Source organism: Panthera tigris, chromosome A1 (assembly GCF_018350195.1).
Source record: "Panthera tigris isolate Pti1 chromosome A1, P.tigris_Pti1_mat1.1, whole genome shotgun sequence".
Taxonomy (NCBI): Eukaryota; Metazoa; Chordata; class Mammalia; order Carnivora; family Felidae; genus Panthera; species Panthera tigris.
Genome location: NC_056660.1, coordinates 132,187,882 through 132,209,136, shown reverse-complemented (window position 1 = coordinate 132,209,136; position 21,255 = coordinate 132,187,882). Strand labels below are relative to the sequence as shown.

The following is a 21,255-nucleotide window of genomic DNA, read 5'->3' as shown; positions in this document are numbered from 1 at the left end:
GCCAGTCAGACTCTGAGGTTTCGGCAATCTCTGGAGGGCTCTAGTAGGAGTTAAGCACTTCTAAAATGTGCTTCTGAAGCACATTCCTGTCCCAGAGTTGATCATAAGAATATTCTCCCTTACAATCTCCAGGCAAGGTCAGAATTACTGCCCAAGTACTTACTACACTGTTCTGCTGGCCTTGCACCATCCTTGCTGAACAAGAATTGAATCCACTTGAATCGAACAAGGTCTCAGGCCTCTTTGGGTGAAGTTTCTCCTCTTCATGGTTCGGGCAAGGCCTAAAGTGCTCTGAAGTAACTTTCAAATTTATATAATCTGACAGCAGAGGCACTTAATTCATTTAATCTCTGTGGTGACAAGATTTAGTTTCCCCCTAACCTCTTCCTGTAACAAAGAGCTTTTATATAGAAGCGTGAAAGCACCCGTGCACACGTGCACACACGCTTACACATATGCTTGTACATTCATTTTACAGACAAGAAAACTGAAGAGAAGTTCCTGAGATCATTCAGCTATTTATTAGTAAAAATGGATAGAAGTAAATTTCTCAAATTCTTAATTTGGTACTTTCCCCAATATACCATATACCACTGTATCACAAAATCTTAATTTATTATCATTCTTCAAAATTTCATTATAAATAAGTGAAAATTTTCTTAATATCCCCCAAATCATCCCCACCTTCTATCCCATGACTTTGTCCTTTTCTTCACAAGACCTTCACATTTTCAGTTTCTAAAATATATAGAGGCACCTGGGTGGCTTAGTTCATTGAGCATCCTACTTTTGATTTCGGCTCAGGTTATAATCTTATGGTTCATGAGATCAAGCCCGTCATTGGACTCTGTGTTGACAGCATGGAGAATGCTTCGGATTCTCTTTGTCTCTCCCTCTCTCTTTCAAAATAAATAAACTTAAAAAATGTGTAAATAAAATTTTTTTTCAGTGGGACATTCTATATTGTGTACACAAAGTAGGAATTATAACTGTGTTAAAAGAATCCTGAAAACAGGGGTGGCTGGGTGGCTCAGTCAGTTCAGCATCTGACTCTTGGTTTTGGCTCAAGTCATGTTCCCATGATCCTGTGGGTTCTAACCCCACGTTGGGCTCTGTGCTCACAGTGCGGAGCCTGTTTGGGATTCTCTCTCACCCTCTCTCTCTGCCCCACCCCCACTTGTGCTGTCTCTGTCTCTCTCAAAATAAAAAAAAATTACAAGAAAAAAAAAAAAAGAATCCCAGGGCGCCTGGGTGGCCCAGTGGGTGGACCGTCTGACTTCAGCTCAGGTCCTGATTTCCCTGTTCCTGAGTTCAAGCCCCGTGTCGGGCTCTGTGCTGACAGCTCAGAGCCTGGAGCCTGTTTCAGATTCTGTGTCTCCCTCTCTCTCTGCTCCTCCCCCACTTGTGCTCTGTCTCTCTCTCCATCTCTAAAATAAATAAACATTAAAAAAAAAAGAATCCTGAAAATTAAGATAGTATATTCTTTTGAATATCATTTAGAAAAACTGATATGCTAAAGCAATAGAAGATAACAGAATACAGATTCTATTGCAAAAGCTAAGACAGAGGCATAACTTACTTAAATATGTTATATATGAAGTTTTGTTCTCCTTTTTCCTGTTCATTTATTTAAACATAACTTATTGTCAAATTGGTTTCCATACAACACCCAGTGCTCATCCCAACAGGTGCCCTCCTCAATGCCCATCACTCACTTTCCCCTCTCCCCCACCCCCCATCAACTCCCAGTTTGTTCTCCGTATCCAGTGTCTCTTATGGTTTGCCTCCCTCCCTCTCTGTAACTTTTTTCCCCCTTCCCCTCGCCCATAGTCTTCTGTTAAGTTTTTTTTTTTTAATATGAAATTTATTGTCAAATTGGTTTCCATACAACACCCAGTGCTCATCCCAACAGGTGCCCTCCTCAATACCCATCACCCACCCCCCATCAACCCTCAGTTTGTTCTCAGTTTTTAACAGTCTCTTACGCTTTGGCTCTCTCCCACTCTAACCTCTTTTTTTTTTTTTTTTTTTTTTTTTTTTTTTTTTTTTTTTTTTTTTTTTTTTTTTTCCCTTCCCCTCTCCCATGGGTTCCTGTTAAGTTTCTCAGGATCCACATAAGAGTGAAACCATATGGTATCTGTCTTTCTCTGTATGGCTTATTTCACTTAGCATAACACTCTCCAGTTCCATCCACGTTGCTACAAAGGGCCATATTTCATTCTTTCTCACTGCCACGTAGTACTCCATTGTGTATATAAACCACAATTTCTTTATCCATTCATCAGCTGATGGACATTTAGATTCTTTCCATGATTTGGCTATTGTTGAGAGTGCTGCTATAAACATTGGGGTACAAGTGCCCCTATGCATCAGCACTCCTGTATCCCTTGGGTAAATTCCTAGCAATGCTATTGCTGGGTCATAGGGTAGGTGCATTTTTAATTTTTTGCAGAACCTCCACACTGTTTTCTAGAGCGGCTGCACCAGTTTGCATTCCCACCAACAGTGCAAGAGGGTTCCCGTTTCTCCACATCCTTGCCAGCATCTATAGTCTCCTGATTTGTTCATTTTAGCCACTCTGGCATGAGGTGGTATCCTCGCCAGCATCTATAGTCTCCTGATTTGTTCATTTTAGCCACTCTGGCATGAGGTGGTATCTGAGTGTGGTTTTGATTTGTATTTCCCTGATGAGGAGCGATGTTGAGCATCTTTCCATGTGCCTGTTGGCCATCTGGATGTCTTCTTATTTTTGTTTAAAAAAAAAATTTTTTTTAACGTTTATTTATTTTTGAAGACAGAGAGAGACAGAGCATGAACGGGGGAGGGGCAGAGAGAGAGGGAGACACAGAATCTGAAACAGGCTCCAGGCTCTGAGTTGTCAGCACAGACAGCCCCGACGCGGGGCTCGAACTCACGGACCATGAGATCATGACCTGAGCCGAAGTCAGCCACTTAACCGACTGAGCCACCCAGGCGCCCCCTGGATGTCTTCTTTAGAGAAGTGTCTATTCATGTTTTCTGCCCATTTTTTCACTGGATTATTTGTTTTTTGGGTGTGGAGTTTGGTGAGCTCTTTATAGATTTTGGATACTAGCCCTTTGTCCGATATGTCATTTGCAAATATCTTTTCCCATTCCATCGGTTGCCTTTTAGTTTTGTTGATTGTTTCCTTTGCTGTGCAGAAGCTTTTTATCTTCATGAGGTCCCAATAGTTCATTTTTGCTTTTAATTCCCTTGCCCTTGGGGATGTGTCAAGTAAGAAATTGCTGCGGCTGAGGTCAGAGAGGCTTTTTCCTGCTTTCTCCTCTAGGGTTTTGATGGTTTCCTGTCTCACATTCAGGTCCTTTATCCATTTTGAGTTTGTTTTTGTGAATGGTGTAAGAAAGTAGTCTAGTTTCAAAAGTCTGCTAGAACTGATACATGAATTCAGCAAAGTCGCAGGATACAAAATCAATGTACAGAAATCAGTTGCATTATTATACACTAATAACGAAGCAACAGAAAGACAAATAAAGAAACTGATCCCATTCACAATTGCACCAAGAAGCATAAAATACCTAGATAAACCTAACCAAAGATGTACAAGATCTGTATGCTGAAAACTATAGAAAGCTTATGAAGGAAATTGAAGAAGATATAAAGAAATGGAAAAACATTCCGTGCTCATGGATTGGAAGAATAAATATGGTTAAAATGGCAATACTACCCAAAGCTATCTACACATTCAATGCAATCCCAATCAAAATTGCACCATCATTCTTCTCGAAGCTAGAACAATCAATCCTAAAATTCGTATGGAGCCACAAAAGGCCCCGAATAGCCAAAGTAATTTTGAAGAAGAAGACCAAAGCAGGAGGCATCACAATCCCAGACTTTAGCTTCTACTACAAAGCTGTAATCATCAAGACAGCATGGTATTGGCACAAAAACAGACACATAGACCAATGGAATAGAATAGAAACCCCAGAACTAGACCCACAAAAGTATGGCCAACTAATCTTTGACAAAGCAGGAAAGAATATCCAATGGAAAAAAGACAGTCTCTTTAACAAATGGTGCTGGGAGAACTGGACAGCAACATGCAGAAGAATGAAACGAGACCACTTTCTGTTAAGTTTCTCAAGATCCACATATGAGTGAAAACATATGATATCTGTCTTTCTCTGCCTGGCTTATTTCACTTAGCATAGTACCTTCCAGTTCCATCCACGTTGCTGGAAATAGCCAGAATTCATTCTTTTCATTGCCAAGTAGTATTCCCTTATATATATAAACCACATCTCCTTTATCCACTCGTCAGGTGATGGACATTTAGGCTCTTTCCATAATTTGGCTATTGTTAAAAGTGCTGCTATAAACATTGGGGTACATGTGCCCCTACGCATCAGCATTCCTGTATCCTTTGGGTAGATTCCTAGCAGTGCTATTGCTGGGTCATAGGGTAGTTCTATTTTTAATTTTTTGAGGAACTTCCATACTGTTTTCCAGAGCAGCTGCACCACTTTGCATTTCCACCAACAGTGCAAGAGGGTTCCCGTTTCTCCACATCCTTGCCAGCATCTATAGTCTCCTGATTTGTTCACTTTAGTCACTCTGACCGGTGTGAGGTGGTATCTCAGTGTGGTTTTGATTTGTTTTTCCCTGATGAGGAGTGATGTTGAGCATCTTTTCATGTGTCTGTTGGCCATCTGGAACTTTTATTTATTTTTTTTAACATTTATTCATTTTTGAGAGACAGAGAAAGATAGAACGTGAGTGGGGGAAGGGCAGAAAGAGAGGGAGACAGTATCTAAAGCAGGTTCCAGGCTCTGAGCTGTCAGCACAGAGCCTGATGCGGGGCTCGAACTCACAAACCGAGAGATCATGACCTGAGCCAAAGCTGGACGCTTAACCTACTAAGCCACCCAGGTACCCCTTCTGTCCTTTATATGTTGTTTTCTGTTAGGTTGCTATCTGACTATGGTGAAGCAGGCATTCTTAGGCAGCTGCCTATGTTCCCAGACAGGAGGGCCACACAAAGGCCTGCTTGCTTACTACTAATTCAACTTACCACCACAGGAGCCCCTGCTTTGGTATGAGTCACAGCACAGTGAGGACACTGGGAGTGGGAAGTGTCATCCTGAACGAAGACACATTTAACTGGGGCCAGTTTAGCTTGATTCGGCATACATTCACCGAGCTCTCACTTACACTAGGTACCAGGGAAAGAAAGATGAATATCCTGCAAGTGCTTTAAGTAATATGAAAGAAAAAAGATACATTAGCAGACAATGTCAGGATCATGTAGTGAGTGAAGACAGAGTTAAGCACTCAGGAAGCACAAGAGTGGTGTCTGGCTAATGGAGAAACTAAGGCAAGGTAGTTGATGCTTTGTTTCTAGGCTTTTAAAGCCTCACAAAGCTACAAGTTTCAGTAGTTCTGATTATGACCAATAACTAGACTTACGTATTTCAAAATCAAGAAGGGATGGTGTAGGTTAAGACACTTATCATTACCATGCTGAATTTTGGACTTAGTTTTTTCCTTCCCTGCCACTCTCCCTTTTTTCTTCTCTTTTCTTTGTTTTTCTTTTCTTTTCTTTTTTCTTTCCTTTTCCTCTTTTCTTCCATTCCTTCCTTTCTTTTTTTTTTTGCCATGGTTTTAAGGCACGTTTCCTGTATTTTAATTTGGCATGAGGCTTCCATGGCTGGTGGAATACAAAAATGTATAATGCTTCAAAGCATTATTTTACACTTTAAAATTAAAACTTTTCACTAGGTGGCTAAGATTAATCAGCCTGACAAAAGCCCAGGGCTCTAAAAGATTAGTATAAACAATATTAAAATAGATAACTGTATTTCTCAATTCAGCTTGCATAAATGAGACTCTTATTTCACTAAAGAGTCCCTCTTCTGTGCTTATTACTCAGTAGTCCACTGGAATAAAATGTTATATGCCTGGACTGTTTCAACATAGAGACAGTGCACATTTTTCTCACCAATATGGCTTGAAAGAGGGTGTATGAAACCTTTGCTGGCTTTAGCCAACAACTAAGAAACCTTTGTCAGGATGGGGAAACACCAAGATCTGTGGCCTTGACTGCTGGCTTTTGATACCTGGACATTTTTAACTGAAAGGAATAAGGAAATGTTTGTTTTAATTTCTTATTCCTTTTTTTTTTCCTGGTAGAATTAAGGATAAATTTAACATGTTAAATTTGCATGTAATAATTTTTATATAACAAACGGGTAAAATTACATATACATGTTATAAAGACAAATGAAATCTACCCTTTAACTTATGAAAAAGAATATTAACAACACTGCTATACTTTCCTATGCAACAGGTAACCATTCTCTTGAATTTTATGTTAAACATTTTTTTTTTTTTCAATTTTACCAGTATGTATACATTTGGTTTGCTTCTTTTTGAGCTTGGTAAAATGATATTGAGTTGTAGGTAGTGTTCTGGGACTTTTTTCTTTCACTGTTACTCATATTCAGCCATGCTGTTGCATGTTGCTGTAGTTTATTTACTTTACTGCTATAAAATATTCCAATGTAAATATACTAAAATTCACTGATCCACTTTCCTGCTAATGGAAATCTAAGTTGTTTCAGTGTTTTGCTATTATAGATAATGTTGTTATGCACAAGTGTCCAATTTCACCTGTGTACAAATGCAAAAGTATTTCTAGATAAATGGGGAGGTAGGAGACAGTGAGGATATGCTGAGTTATGGAGAATGTGAGATCCTACTTCATAATATTAAGTTTTTCTCCAAATTAGTTATTACTCTAATTTTTTAATTAATTTACACCTTTACCAGTAGTGAACAAACATTCCCATTGATTCACATTCACAGATTGTTGGCATTGTTAGACTTCTTAGATTTTGCAAATCCAGTGAATGAAATGGTATCCTATTGGGATCTTCATCTGCATTTCCACGATTACTGATGAGGTTGAACATCTTTTCATGTTTAATTGACATTTATGTTTCTTCTGAAATATCTTTTCATGTCCTTTGCCCATTTTTCTTTTGGGATTTGTTGTTGTTGTCTTAGCTCTTTATATATCCTAGGTACTAATGCCTTGCTAGTTTCCTGTTTTATAAATTTCTTAATTTAGTATTTGGGTATTTCAGTATTTTTTAGTTTTAGTGTCTTTTCACATTATTAATAGAAGTTCTTTATTTTTTCTAAGCCTCAAAGTTATAAATGGGCATTTGTTTTTATTTATTTTATTTTTTATTACTTTTTTTAATGTTTATTTATTTTTGAGAGAGAGACAGAGCGTGAGCAGGGAAGGGGCAGAGAGAGAAGGGAGACACAGAATCTGAAGCAGGCTCCAGGCTCCAAGCCATCAGCACAGAGCATGATGTGGGGCTTGAACTCACAGACCACAAGATCATGATCTTAGCCGAAGCCAGAGGCTTAACCAACCTAGCCACCTAGGCTCCCGTATTTTTTTTTTTTTTTTTAAGTTTACTTATTTTTGAGAGAGAGAGGGAGTGTGTGTGTGAGCAGGGGAGGGGCAGAGAGAGAGGGAGACTTAGAATCCGAATGAATAGAATGCTTTACTGACTGAGCCATCCAGGAACTCCAGAAGTTCTTTATTTTAATGAAATCATGTTTATCCGTCTTATGCTTTAGTTAGGACTTTGGGGTCTTGTTTCACAAATACTTCTCTGCTCAGGTATCATAAAGACATATTCCTATATAATTTTCGAAAAGCTGTTTCTCAGTTTGCTTGTGAGGAGAAGAACCAATTTTTTCTTTCCCACATTTGAAAACCCCTGTCCTAGCACCAATTACTAAAGGCCTAGCTTTCAGATTGGTCACCAACTGTTTCTAGCTTTAGTTTATGAACAATGACTAAATATTTACCTCTGTGGCTCTTGAGAAGTTACCATTTCTGAACTTCAGTATCTCCATTTATAAAAAAGGGATGCCTCACAAGCTTGGTAGGAAAGTTAAATTAGATAACTATACTGCTGTGTAAATGTAAAGTACTAATCACACATAAGAAGGAGGCAGGAAGACTATGGTACACTGGTTAGTCTCAGGCTCTATTATAATTTCATCCATCCAGAGTCAACACATGACTTATTTTGGAGGTTTTGAAACATGACTGCAAATAAGTTGATACTCCTTAGACTGAGATGTCGTGTCCCCTGAATTTGGGCAGGTCACAGTGACTGGTCAATCAGTACAGTATGGCAGAAGTGATGCTAGTTGACTTCTGAGGTCAGAAAATGTAACGGCGGCTTCTGTGGAGTTTGTGGAAACACCATTCTTGGAGTCCTGAGTCTCCATGAAACAAGTCCTACTACCCTGATGCTGCCATGCCATGAGGAGGCCCAAATTAGACCACAGGAAGAGACAACATGTAGGTGCCCAGACATGACAGCAAGAGAGAGATGTCTCCACATGCTTCAGCTCCAGCCACCACTTCCTTTTTCCATGTAAGACCCCAAGCCAGAGCTACCCAACTGATTGATTCCTTTCTGAATTCCTGATCCACAGAAACCATGACAGAAAAAAAAATGATTGCTGCTATTTTTAGGCAGTAAGTTTTGAAGTAATAGATTATACATCAATAGATAACTGGAAGGCTTACTGAATGCAGATTTTGCACAAAGACCTGAGAAAAGTAATTTCATATATTTTTTAAAGATTTTATTTTTTAAGTAATCTCTACACCCAATGTGGGGCTTGAACTCAGAACCCTGAGATCAAGAGTTGCATGTTCCACTGACTGAGCCAGCCAGGTGCCCCTAATTTCTTATTTCTATTTATTAATCCTACAGAAGAACAACACAAGAGCTAAAATAACATTTTATATCAAACTAAAAATATATTTGATTATTGTCTACATTGGTGGTACCTTGAAATCTCAGTATTACAGTACCCTCATTTTAGTAGATTATGCCTGAAATTGCTGGTTTCATATACTTTTAAGAACCTATTATCCAACTTAATGAAGGCTTTATGTGTCACATCATGGTTGCCCTATTTTACTTACAACATTACACTGAAAAGTAAATAGATATATATACCTTTGTCTTTTAGGTATGAATGGGATGAAATTTACCATTTGTTAAAGTGTCCAGTACTAGCAGAAAACTCAATATTGATACTTTTAGATTTTAAAAAAATACTACCTATATACCGAGTAATATATAGAATTGTCAAATGGCTATATTGTATACCTGAAAGCAATTTAACACTATATCTTAACTATATTAGAATTAAAATAAAATAGAGGCACCTGGTGGCTCAATTCGTTGAGCGTCCACCTTGATTTCGGCTCAGGTCGTGATTGATCCCAGGGTGGTGGGATTCAGTCCTACGTCAAGCTCCATGCTGAGCATTGAGCCTGCTTGGGATTCTCTCTCTCTCTCTCTCTCTCTCTCTCTCTGTCATCTCCCTCTACCCCTTTCCTATAGTCATCCTGTCTCTATCAAAAAAATAAAATATAATAAAAAAAAATACTGCCTAAATAAACACAACTATTTGTCAATGAAGGTACTTAAAGGTAACTAAATTCACCAGATAAGCTCCACTGCATAAAAAAAAATTGTTATTTGTTTATTATTCTGATCTAGCCTTAACAGATACAGTAAAAGCTCCTACCAATGGTCACATAACGAATGACATGTATGGGAATAATTACTCTCTTGGAAAAAAGGAAAAATTATGGAAATGACTCTGAAACCACTGTAAATTATTACAATAAAACCAGCCCAAACAAATGAACTAATATGATGAATGCACTGGTGTCTATCTGGCATAGTATTTTAGTATACTATCCCGGCAGCAGTTTGTTTCCAAATTTACTGGGATCAGATTCCAATAAAAGTGTAACAAAGAAAACTAAAGTGACACACCTTCCGTATCTTGAGAACATTCATAAATATCAGAGAAAAACATTAAACATGATATATAACATTAAGATTGCAATACCTTCTTGAGGCTAGAAAATTCCAAATGAAAACTTAGAAGTCAGAATGAAAACAGAGTTAACAAAAGAAAATGAGATATTCTGGAAAAAGTTTTAAAATACATACCTAATATAGAGCTAGAAAGGAATTAGATTGGGGGGGGGGGATGAAATAAAATAAAGGAGACTGTAAGGGCCATGATTTGAATCACACAGAGTAATAACTGAGGTCAAAAAAAGAGAACAATGTAACTAATAAAGAATAATCATTAAGTTATTAAAGTTTATGTTATTTTTATAGTGCTAAGGGTGAACAGTTATGGGGGCACTTGGGTGGCTCAGTTGGTTAAGCATCTGACTCTTGATTTTAATTCAGGTCATGATCTCATGGTTAGTGAGTTTGACCCCATATTGGGGTCTGCACTCACAGTGAGGAGTCTGATTGGGATTCTCTCTCTCCCTCTCTCTGCCCCTGTCCTGCTCTCTCTTTCAAAATTAATAAACTTAAAAAAAAAAAAAGATGAACAGTTATGAACAATATAGATGAATTTAAATTATAGGGTAAAAAGTGCCTATCTGACATGAGAGAATAGACAGCACATATATCTTAAATGTCTAAAGTCTTGATTACATATTCTTTAGTAAGTTAAAATGTGAAATAAAACTGCTTTCTTATTTCAACTCTTATCATAATTTGCTAAAAGGAACAAAGCGAGATTTAAAAAAAATTTTTTTTAATGTTTATTGTTTTTGAGAGAGCAAGCAGGGAAGGGGCAGAGAGAGAAGGAGACACAGAATCGGAAGCAGGCTCCAGGCTCTGAGCTGTCAGCAAAGAGCCTGATGTGGAACTCGAACTCACAGACCGTGAGATCATGACCTGAGCTGTAGTCGGCCACCCAACGGACTGAGCCACCCAGGTGACCCCAAAATGTTTGAGATTTGAATAAAGAAACATGCAAAATTAAACAAAAATGTCTAGGATTATAAAGAATGGCTGTTTTCCAAACAAATTGCTGAGTGTCATGAAAATAAAAATTCAAAGCAAAGACATGATGAAAATGCTAGGAAGCAAATCAACATTGGTGATGAAAATATCAAAAGCACTCAAGGCAGACCCACCTAAAACATTCATTGTCTGTAATTTCTGTGAGTCTTGAAAAATGTAAGGATGACAGAGAGGAATGACTTTGGCATGCAGCATCAACAGTATGTCATTAATATCATGGCCAAAACCACATGATATTTACAGATAAACAATTCAATTCCATTTAGTTGATCTGATCTAATATAAACCTTGCAACATTTAGAAAATTCAAAGAGTAATCATTATGTTCATGACAATTAACAATCCTTAGATTTATAGATGTACACTTTTTCACACTTGGTCTTTAGTATTAAGAGAATGTAATTAGCAACTCAACATTAACCTACGTAGTATAACAATAAATACTATGCTGTACCCATTACTATAATAATTAGAAACAAAATCTAGAAATTTTCAAATACCTTTTTTTAAAGTTTATTTGTTTATTTTGAGAGAAAGAGAGAATACAAGCAGGGGAGGAACAGAGAGAAAGAGAGAAGGAGGGAGAGGGAGAGGGAGAGGGAGAGGGAGAGAGAGAGGGAGAGAGGGAGGGAGGGAGGGAGAGAGGGAGGGAGGGAGGGAGGGAGGGAAAGGGAGGGAGGGAGGGAGGGAGGGAGGGAGGGAGAGAAAGAGAGAGAATTCCAAGCAAGTTCCACACTGTCAGCGCAGAGCCTGATGCGGGGCTTGGACTCATGAACTTGAAATCATGAAATCATGACCTGAGATGAAATCAAAAGTCTGATGCTTAACCAACTTGGCCGTCCAAGCGCCCTCAAATACTTTTTATTGTTGGTCAAAGATTTTTACTTTTTTAGTACAGATTTTGTTTTTCTTTTAAAAGGGTTTATAACATCATTTACCTGTAAATGAACAATTCTCAGAAATATATCTTCTCTCATGCTCATCTCGATATCAAAACGAGAAAGTCTTTTGTCTGCTTCTGTACTTGCTGCCCGCACTTCTTTGTCAGAGGAGACATGCTGGGGAAAGTCTAACATGGTTCGTTCCACTGTCAATAGAGGACAAAATCATAAGGATTCATCCAATCAGCATTAAGAAAAATACCTCCTACCTAGATGAATGATTATCCTAAGTTTTTCATTTTATACCTTCTGTAAAGTTTTGTAAGGCTATCAGAAAACAGCATCTAATGCAGGACTTGGCTGTTGCAGTGGCATTATTAGGAACAATAAGGGTATAAACTGAGCACTTATCAAAGTATGTTTAGGGTGTAACTTATTAACTGGGAATGCTGAAAGATAAAGACACAGTTCTCATACTAACACATTTTATAATCTGTTGTGTGGGAGGAGGAAACAGTACATGAAAAGATAAAGAATACAGGATAGAGCAGCTTAGTTGCCAAAAGAATGGGATAGTAACTCGAACACAGCAATATTAGGACTGGAGCACTATGTAATACCTATGATGAAGGCTGGACCTTAGGGCGGGCAGGGCAAGAGGAAGACCTCAGGAGAGGACTGGAAAAGTAGAGACTACAAGCATGGGGACTGGCAGAGAGAGAGGATGTTTTAGAAAAAAGCAGACTTACTTACTTAGTTACTTACTTACTTATTTAAATATAATTTATTGTCAAATTGGTTTCCATACAACACTCAGTGCTCATCCCAACAAGTGCCCTCCTCCCTACACATCACTCACTTTCCCCTCTCCCCACCCCCATCTACACTAGTTTGTTCTCAGTATCCAGTGTCTCTTATGGTTTGCCTCCCTCCCTCTCTGTAACTTTTTTTTTCCCCTTCCCTCCTCCATAGTCTTCTGTTAAGTTTCTCAAGATCCACATATGGGTGAAAACATATGATATCTGTCTTTCTCTGCCTGGTTTATTTCACTTAGCATAATACCCTCCAGTTCCACCATGTTGCTGCAAATGGCCAGAATTCATTCTTTTCATTGCCAAGTAGTATTCCCTCATATATATAAACCACATCTTCTTTATCCACTCGTCAGGTGATGGACATTTAGGCTCTTTCCATAATTTGGCTATTGTTGAAAGTGCTGCTATAAACATTGGGGTACATGTGCCCCTATGCATCAGCATTCCTGTATCCTTTGGGTAGATTCCTAGCAGTGGTATTGCTGGGTCATAGGGTAGTTCTACTTTTAATTTTTTGAGGAACCTCCACACTGTTTTCCAGAGAAAAGCAGACCAATTTAGTTGGGGTGGGGGAAGTTTATTTAAAATAGAAATTCCTAACCTTCACTACAGATTCTTTAGAGAATCTAGTCAAAGTTATGGACCCTCCCCGAAATGCAAACGTTCATACAAGCATAAAAGTTCCATACAATTTTAGAAGATTCCCAGAAATCTCAGTGGACACATCCAGTGAAGAGTTGAATATTGGGACTATTCCTATTAAATGATGGTGGTAACGAACTGCTCTAATTTTCACATATTAAAATTCTTTCTTGGGTTTTTAATACATTTGTATTGTGACTTTCATCGGGCAAAAATCTGATGTCAGTGAAATGAGCCCAACTACAGAAAAAATGAGTATGGTTTATTTTTTTTGTTTTTATTTATTTAAAAAAATTTTTTAATGTTTATTTAATTTTGAGAGAGAGAGAGAAAGAGAGAGAGAAAGAGAGAGAGAGAGAGAGAGAGAGAGAGAGAGAGAGAGAGAATGAAGAGGGGAGGGGCACAGAGAGGGAGACCTAGAATCAGAAGCAGGCTCCAGGCTCTGAGGCATTAGTACAGAGCCTGATACAGGGCTCAAATTCATGAACCATGAGATTATGACTTGAACTGAAGTTGTATGCTTAACCACTGAGCCACCCAGGCATCTCTTTATTTTTTTTTTGAGAGAGAGACAGAGAGAGGAGGGAGGGGAAAGTCAGAGAGAGAGAGAGAGAGAGAGAGAGAGAGAGAGAGAGAGAGAGAATCCCAAGCAGGCTCCGTGCTGACAGTGAGGATCTTGACATGGGGCTCTAACCCATGAACCATGAGATCGTGACCTGAGCCAAAATCAAAAGTTGCACGCTTAACTGACTGAGCCAGCTAGCCAACACAAAATGAGTATGGTTTATAGGAACGGTGTGGCTATACTGTGACAATGAATACAATTTTATTAGCTTTAGTACTTTGAAGGTATTGTAAACAGGTAAAACTTCCACATCTGATATATGGCAGACAGTAGAGCTATCCTTTCCATACCAAGAAACTATCCAGTTAAACAAGCTACCTCACTCATATCAGTCCTCTTAAAACAGTGCTATAAAGCTGTAAAAAGAAAAATCACCTCAAATATCTGCATAAATTCATAACATGTGGTTTAAAAAGTCTAATTAAATAATTATTCTTTAAGGATTTGATTTAATATACACTTTTATGTTCCTTGATTAAAGAATGGAACAGAATTAAAGTTTCATAGATGTAGCACCTGTTTAAGTGATAGAGTTAACTATATAGGTATAATTTCTATTTACTTTTTAAAATTAAGTCAAGGAGATATTAAGAAAAAACCAAATTGCTCAAGAACTAAAATGAGCAGAACAAAATGCAGGAGCCTAAAACTGGAAACATATTCTTAAACAAACAATAATACTAAAAACCATTTCCTTCCTTACTTTGCCACAAAGACCTGAACCAGACTTATGCTCTTACTGCCAAACTATAAACAATATTGGACACTAGTCAAATGAGGTTTTAACAGTTACTGCAGGAGGCAGAATGAGCTCTGAGAACAAATATAGATAAGATAAAGTTGGTCTTTAAAAATCTCCTAAACTCAAAAATTTTTAGGATTAACTTACAGAGGTAAATTTATGAGAGAGCAAGGACTTCTGAAAACTAAAATTATATTTAAAAGATGCATTACTGGGGGATGCCTGGGTGGCTCAGTCGGTTAAACGTCTGACTTCGGCTCAGGTCATAATCTCACGATTTCTGAGTTTGAGCCCCGTGTTGGGCTCTGTGCTGACAGCTCAGAGCCTGGAGTCTGCTTTGTATTCTGCGTCTCCCTCTCTCTCTCCCCCTCCCTCACTTATGCTCTCTCTCTGTCTCAAAAATAATAAATAAACATTAAAAAAAATAAAAGATGTATTATTGGAAAAGCAGCAGACTTTAAGGTAATTTTTAAAAAGATTTTGTTTTTTTTCCCCACTGATTTTTATATTTGTTAAATGCATAATTCATCAGGCTGGCACACCATGTTGGCCATATATGACTGAAGAAGAAATGAGTCTCTGAACCAAGGATAAACCACATATAGCAAGGGAGACACACAAAATATTGCCTTCTGGGAAAACTCTGCCAAATGCGAACCAACTCCATCCCTTTTTGAGTTTGACTAACGAGACCCACCAGGTCTTTTTTATTTAGTAGTTTAAACTCAAGACTTTTATCCAGATTTAGTGGCCATTAATGAGAGTGAAGCAGCTGGTGGGAAGAGGCAGAAACTGAAACAGAAGAGGTAAGAGAGTCCCTATTAAGGTGGGGCACAGGGTAGGGAATTCTTGGTGTTGAGGGGTTGGTGAGGGTTAAGAGATGACTAAGTCACTAGGGCTGTACAGGATTCTGGACAACCTTCCAAATTCCAGAATACATACAAATATTTATGATATCCCGATAACTTACGTTCTTACAAAACCTGGATAGCCAAGGTTGTTTAGCCATAACTATATCACAGAATATGTCCAACCCTTAGGGGCAATTGGAATGAATCTCCATTCCTTTAACTCAAAGGGCCTAATACTTATATTATAGAAATAATGTATTTTAAGTATAGGAAATATGCAAAATAGAGAAAGGCATAGACAGTAAATTTTAAAAAATCAAGCATAAATCCGATACCTAAGAAATTAGCTACTAGTAAAATTTTCTTCTGGTTTTCTTCTCTGTATTTTTTTTCTATGTTAAGAAATGCTGTTCCTCAACATGATTATAGCTACATAGTGTTGCAGACCCTGAGCATACCATTACGTGGTCTTTCTATATGCTGGATGGCACCCAGGAGTTGTTTCCAAGGTTCTGCTACGACAGAGTACCTGTTTATACATAAATTTGTACATAATTTTTCCTGTATCTGATAATTTATTTCGATTAAATGCTTAGGTGTGGAACTGCTGGGCTAGGGTATGAACTTCTTAAGAGTTTTGATATATTATGTCAAAATACTCTCCAGAAAGCAGATGTAATGAGATTGTACATTTTGTAGCACCACTGCCAACATAATAAAACATTTTAATTTTATTTAATTGAATTCTAAGCAATTAGTTAATCGTTATGGAAAAATCAATGTCTTGTAAAACTGGAAAATGATTGCCAACACAGAAAGCATAAAATGGTTTATGATGCCTACAAAATGAAATATCAATGGGCGTCTGCATGCTACTCACCTATATACTTCACTTCGACATCTGCCAGTGCCTGCAAACAGTTCTCGTAAGTTACTTCCTCAATGTCAAGCATTCCAATAGCATCGTACACCTGTTTGGTCTGCACAATGAGCTCCTCAGTTCTTGTTTTAATTTGCTCTGGTGAAAGATCCCATCTTAAGACATTTCTGCCAGCTACAGTATAGGAAGACATTGCCTGAAGAGAAGACATCACTTCTCTTCCTAAAGTCATTCTGAATAAAATCCTGGAACCACCAACTCTGAAAAGAATCAGAAAAAGAATAAAAATTAGACATCTGTTGATCCAAAGCCAATACACAAATGTATACTGTCTAATTATATTAAAAAGAACTTTTTAATAAAATTGAGCAAGTCTCTTTCAGGTGAACACGTAAGCACAAAATTAAATGCATTTGTATTTTTTTTTCCCTTGAATGTAGATTTAATGAAATTAGTACTTACCAAACACTGAATTGGTCATGTAATTAAGTCATGGTGAGAAATGAAGTTAGGTGTCAAAGACATAATAAGTGTCCTTTATAAATTAAACCAGTAATCTTTCTTATATAAATGTTTTTCCTGTGCTGGGGCATCTGGCTGGCTCAGTCAAAAGACCATGTAACTCTTGATCCCGTGTTTCTATGTTCAAGCCCCACGTTGGATGTAGAGATTACTTAAAAAAACAAAATCTTAAAAAAAATAAAAATAAGGGACACCTGGGTGACTCAGTTGGTTAAGTGTCCTTCAGCTCAGGTCATGATCTCGTTGTTTGTGGGTTTGAGCCCTACATCAGGCTCTGTGCTGACATCTCGGAGCCTGGAGCCTGCTTCGGATTCTGTGTATCCCTTTCTCTGCCCCTCGCCCACTCTCTCTCTTTCTCTGTCAAAAATGAATAAATGTTAAAAAATTTTTAATTAAGAAAAAATTAAAATTAAAATAAAAAAAGTTATTTCCTGTGTCAACATCTACCTACAATGTTTCAAAACGTTTTTATAATGAACAGCATGTAAAAAAAATGTTTTTTTACCAAAATTTCACAAAAATCAACTATGAAAATTTGAATTTAAGGTTTGGGAAATAAACTCTGGTATTGCTATGGCATTATTCTAAAAGACAAAAGAAATTAAGTTAATGATAACAATCCTTTACCTCCCTGAAAACCTCAAACTAATAATTGATGCCATATGTGTGTATATATGTACTATATATCATGCAATATAATTTTAGAACTTATAAATAAAAATATTATAATTAATGGCTAACATTTGTTGTGTGTTTAGGCACTGTACTAAATGCTTGCCATTTATTCACTTAGTCCTCAAAACAAAACTGAGGCAGATACTGTAGTTATTCTCATTTTACTAAAGAGGAAACTAAAACACAGGAAAGTTAAGTAACTTGTCCAAAGTCACATAGCTGGTTATATGTTGTGAGCTAGGATTAAAAACCAGACGGAGATAATAGAGATCCAGAACTCACACTCTTAACTGCTACGCTAAACTTCAATCCTATTATCTTACAAGACCCCAAAACAACCCTATGAAGTAGGCAGTGCATTATTCCCTTTTTAATGATGAGGCAGTTGAGGCTCAGAGAGGCTAATTTCTTATTTAAGGTCATTCACTTAACAAATACTTATGAGCATATATTGTCTGGTCATTGTGACAGGCATCAAGGATAAACAGGCAAACTTACTAACATTCTGCTATTATTGTGGAGAGACAAATTGATAAAGGAACTATTATTCTATATTGAGGTGAGTGAGACGACAGGTATAAGCAGAGGGAACTCTGAAAGATCTCAGAAGGAACTTTTCTTGGAAGATTTTACAGAAGCAACAAGGAGCAAGCCAACATCTGGACTACATCCAGAAATTATCTAAATGCCAAAAGCAGTAAGAAGAGAGAAATCTGATAAGGTCAGTAAGGACTACAGAATATGAAGAGCCTTGGGAATCAATAAAGAGTTCAACCTGAAGTCCGTGAGAGAGCCACTGAAGGGTTTTAACCAGGTAAGAGATGAAATAAGGTATACATTTTAGAGAAATTGCCCAAATTAAAGTGAGTTGAAAGGTTTGGAAAAGAGAGATTATACTAGAGGAAAGCTATTCCTGTAACTGGAGCATAATATCATGGTATACTGAATTAGGAAAAGGGGGGAACTGGAGTGACTTAAAAGATATTCAGGAAGTAGAATCAGTATGACTTGGTACTTGGTATAGGGGTGGAGGGTGAGAAATCAAGGATGTTGTCCAAGATTCTTGTAGTTGGATGTATGGATGGTGGTAACATCATTAAAATAGGCAATGTAGAAGGAGGAGGAGGTTTTTTCGAGGTTGGGGGGGAAGAGATATTCAATTTTGGACATGCCAAGTTTGAAGTGGTGTGGCACATTTAAATGGAATTCATTAATATGAGACGATAATTGGAGTTAGAGGAATGGTTGAACTGGCCCAAGGGAGTTTGCAGATTAAGAACAGAACTGAGCCCTAACTCTAGTTTAATCATGGAGATAAAGGAAAACCAAACCAGAATGGATTTAGGAAGCTGTGAAAAGTAAGCAGAAAAAAAGGGAGGGAGGGGTGCCTGGCTGGCTGGGTTGGTAGAGCATTCAACTCTCGATCTCAAGGTCGAGTGTTTAAGCCCCACCCTGGGCGTGGAGCCTACTTAAAAAAAAAAAAAAAAAAAAAAAAAAAAAGAGGGAGTAAATAACTACCAAATGTACAAATCTCAAGTAAGATGGAAGAGTCTGTTAAATTTAGCAACAGGAATGTCAATGATGATTCTGGCAAGAGCAGTACCAGCGGGATGGTGGGGGTGGAAGTCAGACTACAATGATTGAGGGATAGGAAGAAGGTAAAGAACTGTAGAGTACATCTAAGTGATTCTCTAGAGTTGGATATATTTTACTTTTATTTTTATTTTTTTATTTTTGGGAGAGTGCAAATGGGGGAGTGGCGGAGATAAGGGAACAGAGGTTCCCAAGCGGGCTCAGTGTTGACAGGCTGACTGCAGTGAGCTGGATGTGGGGCTCAAACTCACAAACCAAGAGATCATGACCTGAGCAGAAGTCAAACACTCAACTGATTGAGCCACCCAGGTGCCCCAAGTTGGATGTGCTTTAGATAAGAAAAGAGACTGCAGTCTTAGTAAAATCAATAAAACAGGTAAAGTGGGAGTAGAAAGATTACAGTCTCAGTAAAATCAATAAAACAGGTAAAGTGGGAGTAGAGAGACTACAGTCTCGGTAAAATCAATAAAACAGGTAAAGCGGGAGTAGTTAGGTTGTAGTAAAAAAGTGTGGGTTTGAGTTTAAGAATTCAAAGGTTAAGCAGTCTGATACGATTCAGGACATTTTCCCAGAAGTGGATGGTTGATATAAATGAGTTGAAGAATGCAATCTAGTATTGGATAAATTGTTTATGTGAACACTGGAGTCAGCAGCTTGACAGCTGGGCCTGGGAATAGAAAGGAAGACTGAGCCAGAAACCAAAGTCTTCAAAGAATGGGGAAGACCAACCAGGTATCTGGTGGAGGACATCATGAGCAGGGTATAGAATGATAAAACCAGATTGTGAGCCTTGAAGGTGTTTATACAATGGTGAAGAAGTATTGGTCTGGGAGCGTAAGTGAGGGCAAGGCAGGAGCTGGCAAACAAAGATGTGGTCTTTCCTCTTTACTTTGTGATATATGGGGTGTGAAAGAGAGGGATATAGAGAAAATATTTTCCCCAGGGTTGAGTGGATTTCAGTAATGGTTACTAGAAGAAAAGACAATCCAGAGAGTATCAAAAGGGGAGGAGTTTGTTGACTACAGGACAAGGGTTCCAGAAATAACAAGGCAGAAGTCTAAGAGTAGAATAGATAACTAAATATGTATTCATTGTCCAGCCATTCACTGCCTCCCTCTAAGTCTATGCACATATTTCTTCCTAGTACCTATGCACACCACGACTACCACACCCCCTGCCATGTCCATGATCTGTGAAGGTAGCTGCCCCTACCCTCAAACTCCTGTGAGAGAAACAGGTCTTATTTCCATTGTGTGTGACCGAGCAAGCTTGTGTTCTTGACTGCAGCTGGCATCCACCTTATGCAGAACCTGACTTAGGATGAAATAAACACTGTGAACAGAAGAATAAAGGAAGGAAAGCAAATATTTACTGATATCACCCTTATAACAGTTAATTCTGAAACCTGACCTAGACCTATTTTCCAGTTATATTTAAGCCAGCTTGAATGCAGTTTTATGTTATTTGTTTCATAGAGGATCTGAACTGATAAAAGAATGAAAACTGGTAAAGGAATGAGCACATACACGCAAAAGTATGAAGGTCACAACAAGAAATGATGGATGATTGGAGGGTCTCATATGCTTGGTGGTGGCTGAAATTAACAGGGATGCAAAGTTCAGTGTGTGGAGCTGGCTGAAAATGTCTAAAATAATTATTTCCACAATCTCTTACGGATACACAGAACTGAAGCCTCGAGGAGCAGTGAGACATCACCACTACTGACTGGGTTTCTGAGGAAGTTCTAGTATAAGTGAAGAGGTTGGCCATGGGATTACTGACATAATGACCAGCAAGTGGACTGATGACTGAAACACAAGACTTTGGTAGCTAATCACCTGTTCTTTTCACAGCTCTTCTGAGTACAAACCAATTATTACAGACAACTTTTCATTACTGTTAAACACCTTTAAGAGAAAATTACCTCAAACATTTACTGATAAGATGAACCTCCACTGGTTTTCCTTTACTTCCTAACATTTACCTCAAGGTTGAGTGTTTGGTTACAGCATACCTGATTTTAACTCAGTGAAACTGGTGAAGGTATCAGAACCTCCACCCTGGCTGAACAGATACACCCATAATCACCCTTGTACAGTTT

The 21,255-nt window shown here is 38.0% G+C and overlaps 1 protein-coding gene across 6 annotated transcripts in view; it reads right to left on the bottom strand.

Annotated features, from left to right (window-relative positions):
- NLN (neurolysin) overlaps positions 1 to 21,255 on the bottom strand; it is a 122,908-nt gene that overhangs the window by 65,633 nt on the left and 36,020 nt on the right. For 5 of the 6 annotated variants that reach the window (XR_006218125.1, XR_006218123.1, XR_006218122.1 and 2 more), the window contains exons 2-3: positions 16,365 to 16,624; positions 11,867 to 12,015 (exon numbers count right to left, since the gene is read on the bottom strand). Coding sequence is in view for 3 of the 6 variants with exons in the window: in XM_042987653.1 (XP_042843587.1) it covers positions 11,867 to 12,015; positions 16,365 to 16,624 (409 nt within the window). In the remaining 3 variants the exon portion in view is untranslated. Of the gene's footprint in view, positions 1 to 11,866; positions 12,016 to 16,364; positions 16,625 to 20,366; positions 20,399 to 21,255 lie in introns of those variants that run through there. The other variant, XM_042987657.1, reaches the window with a different exon arrangement.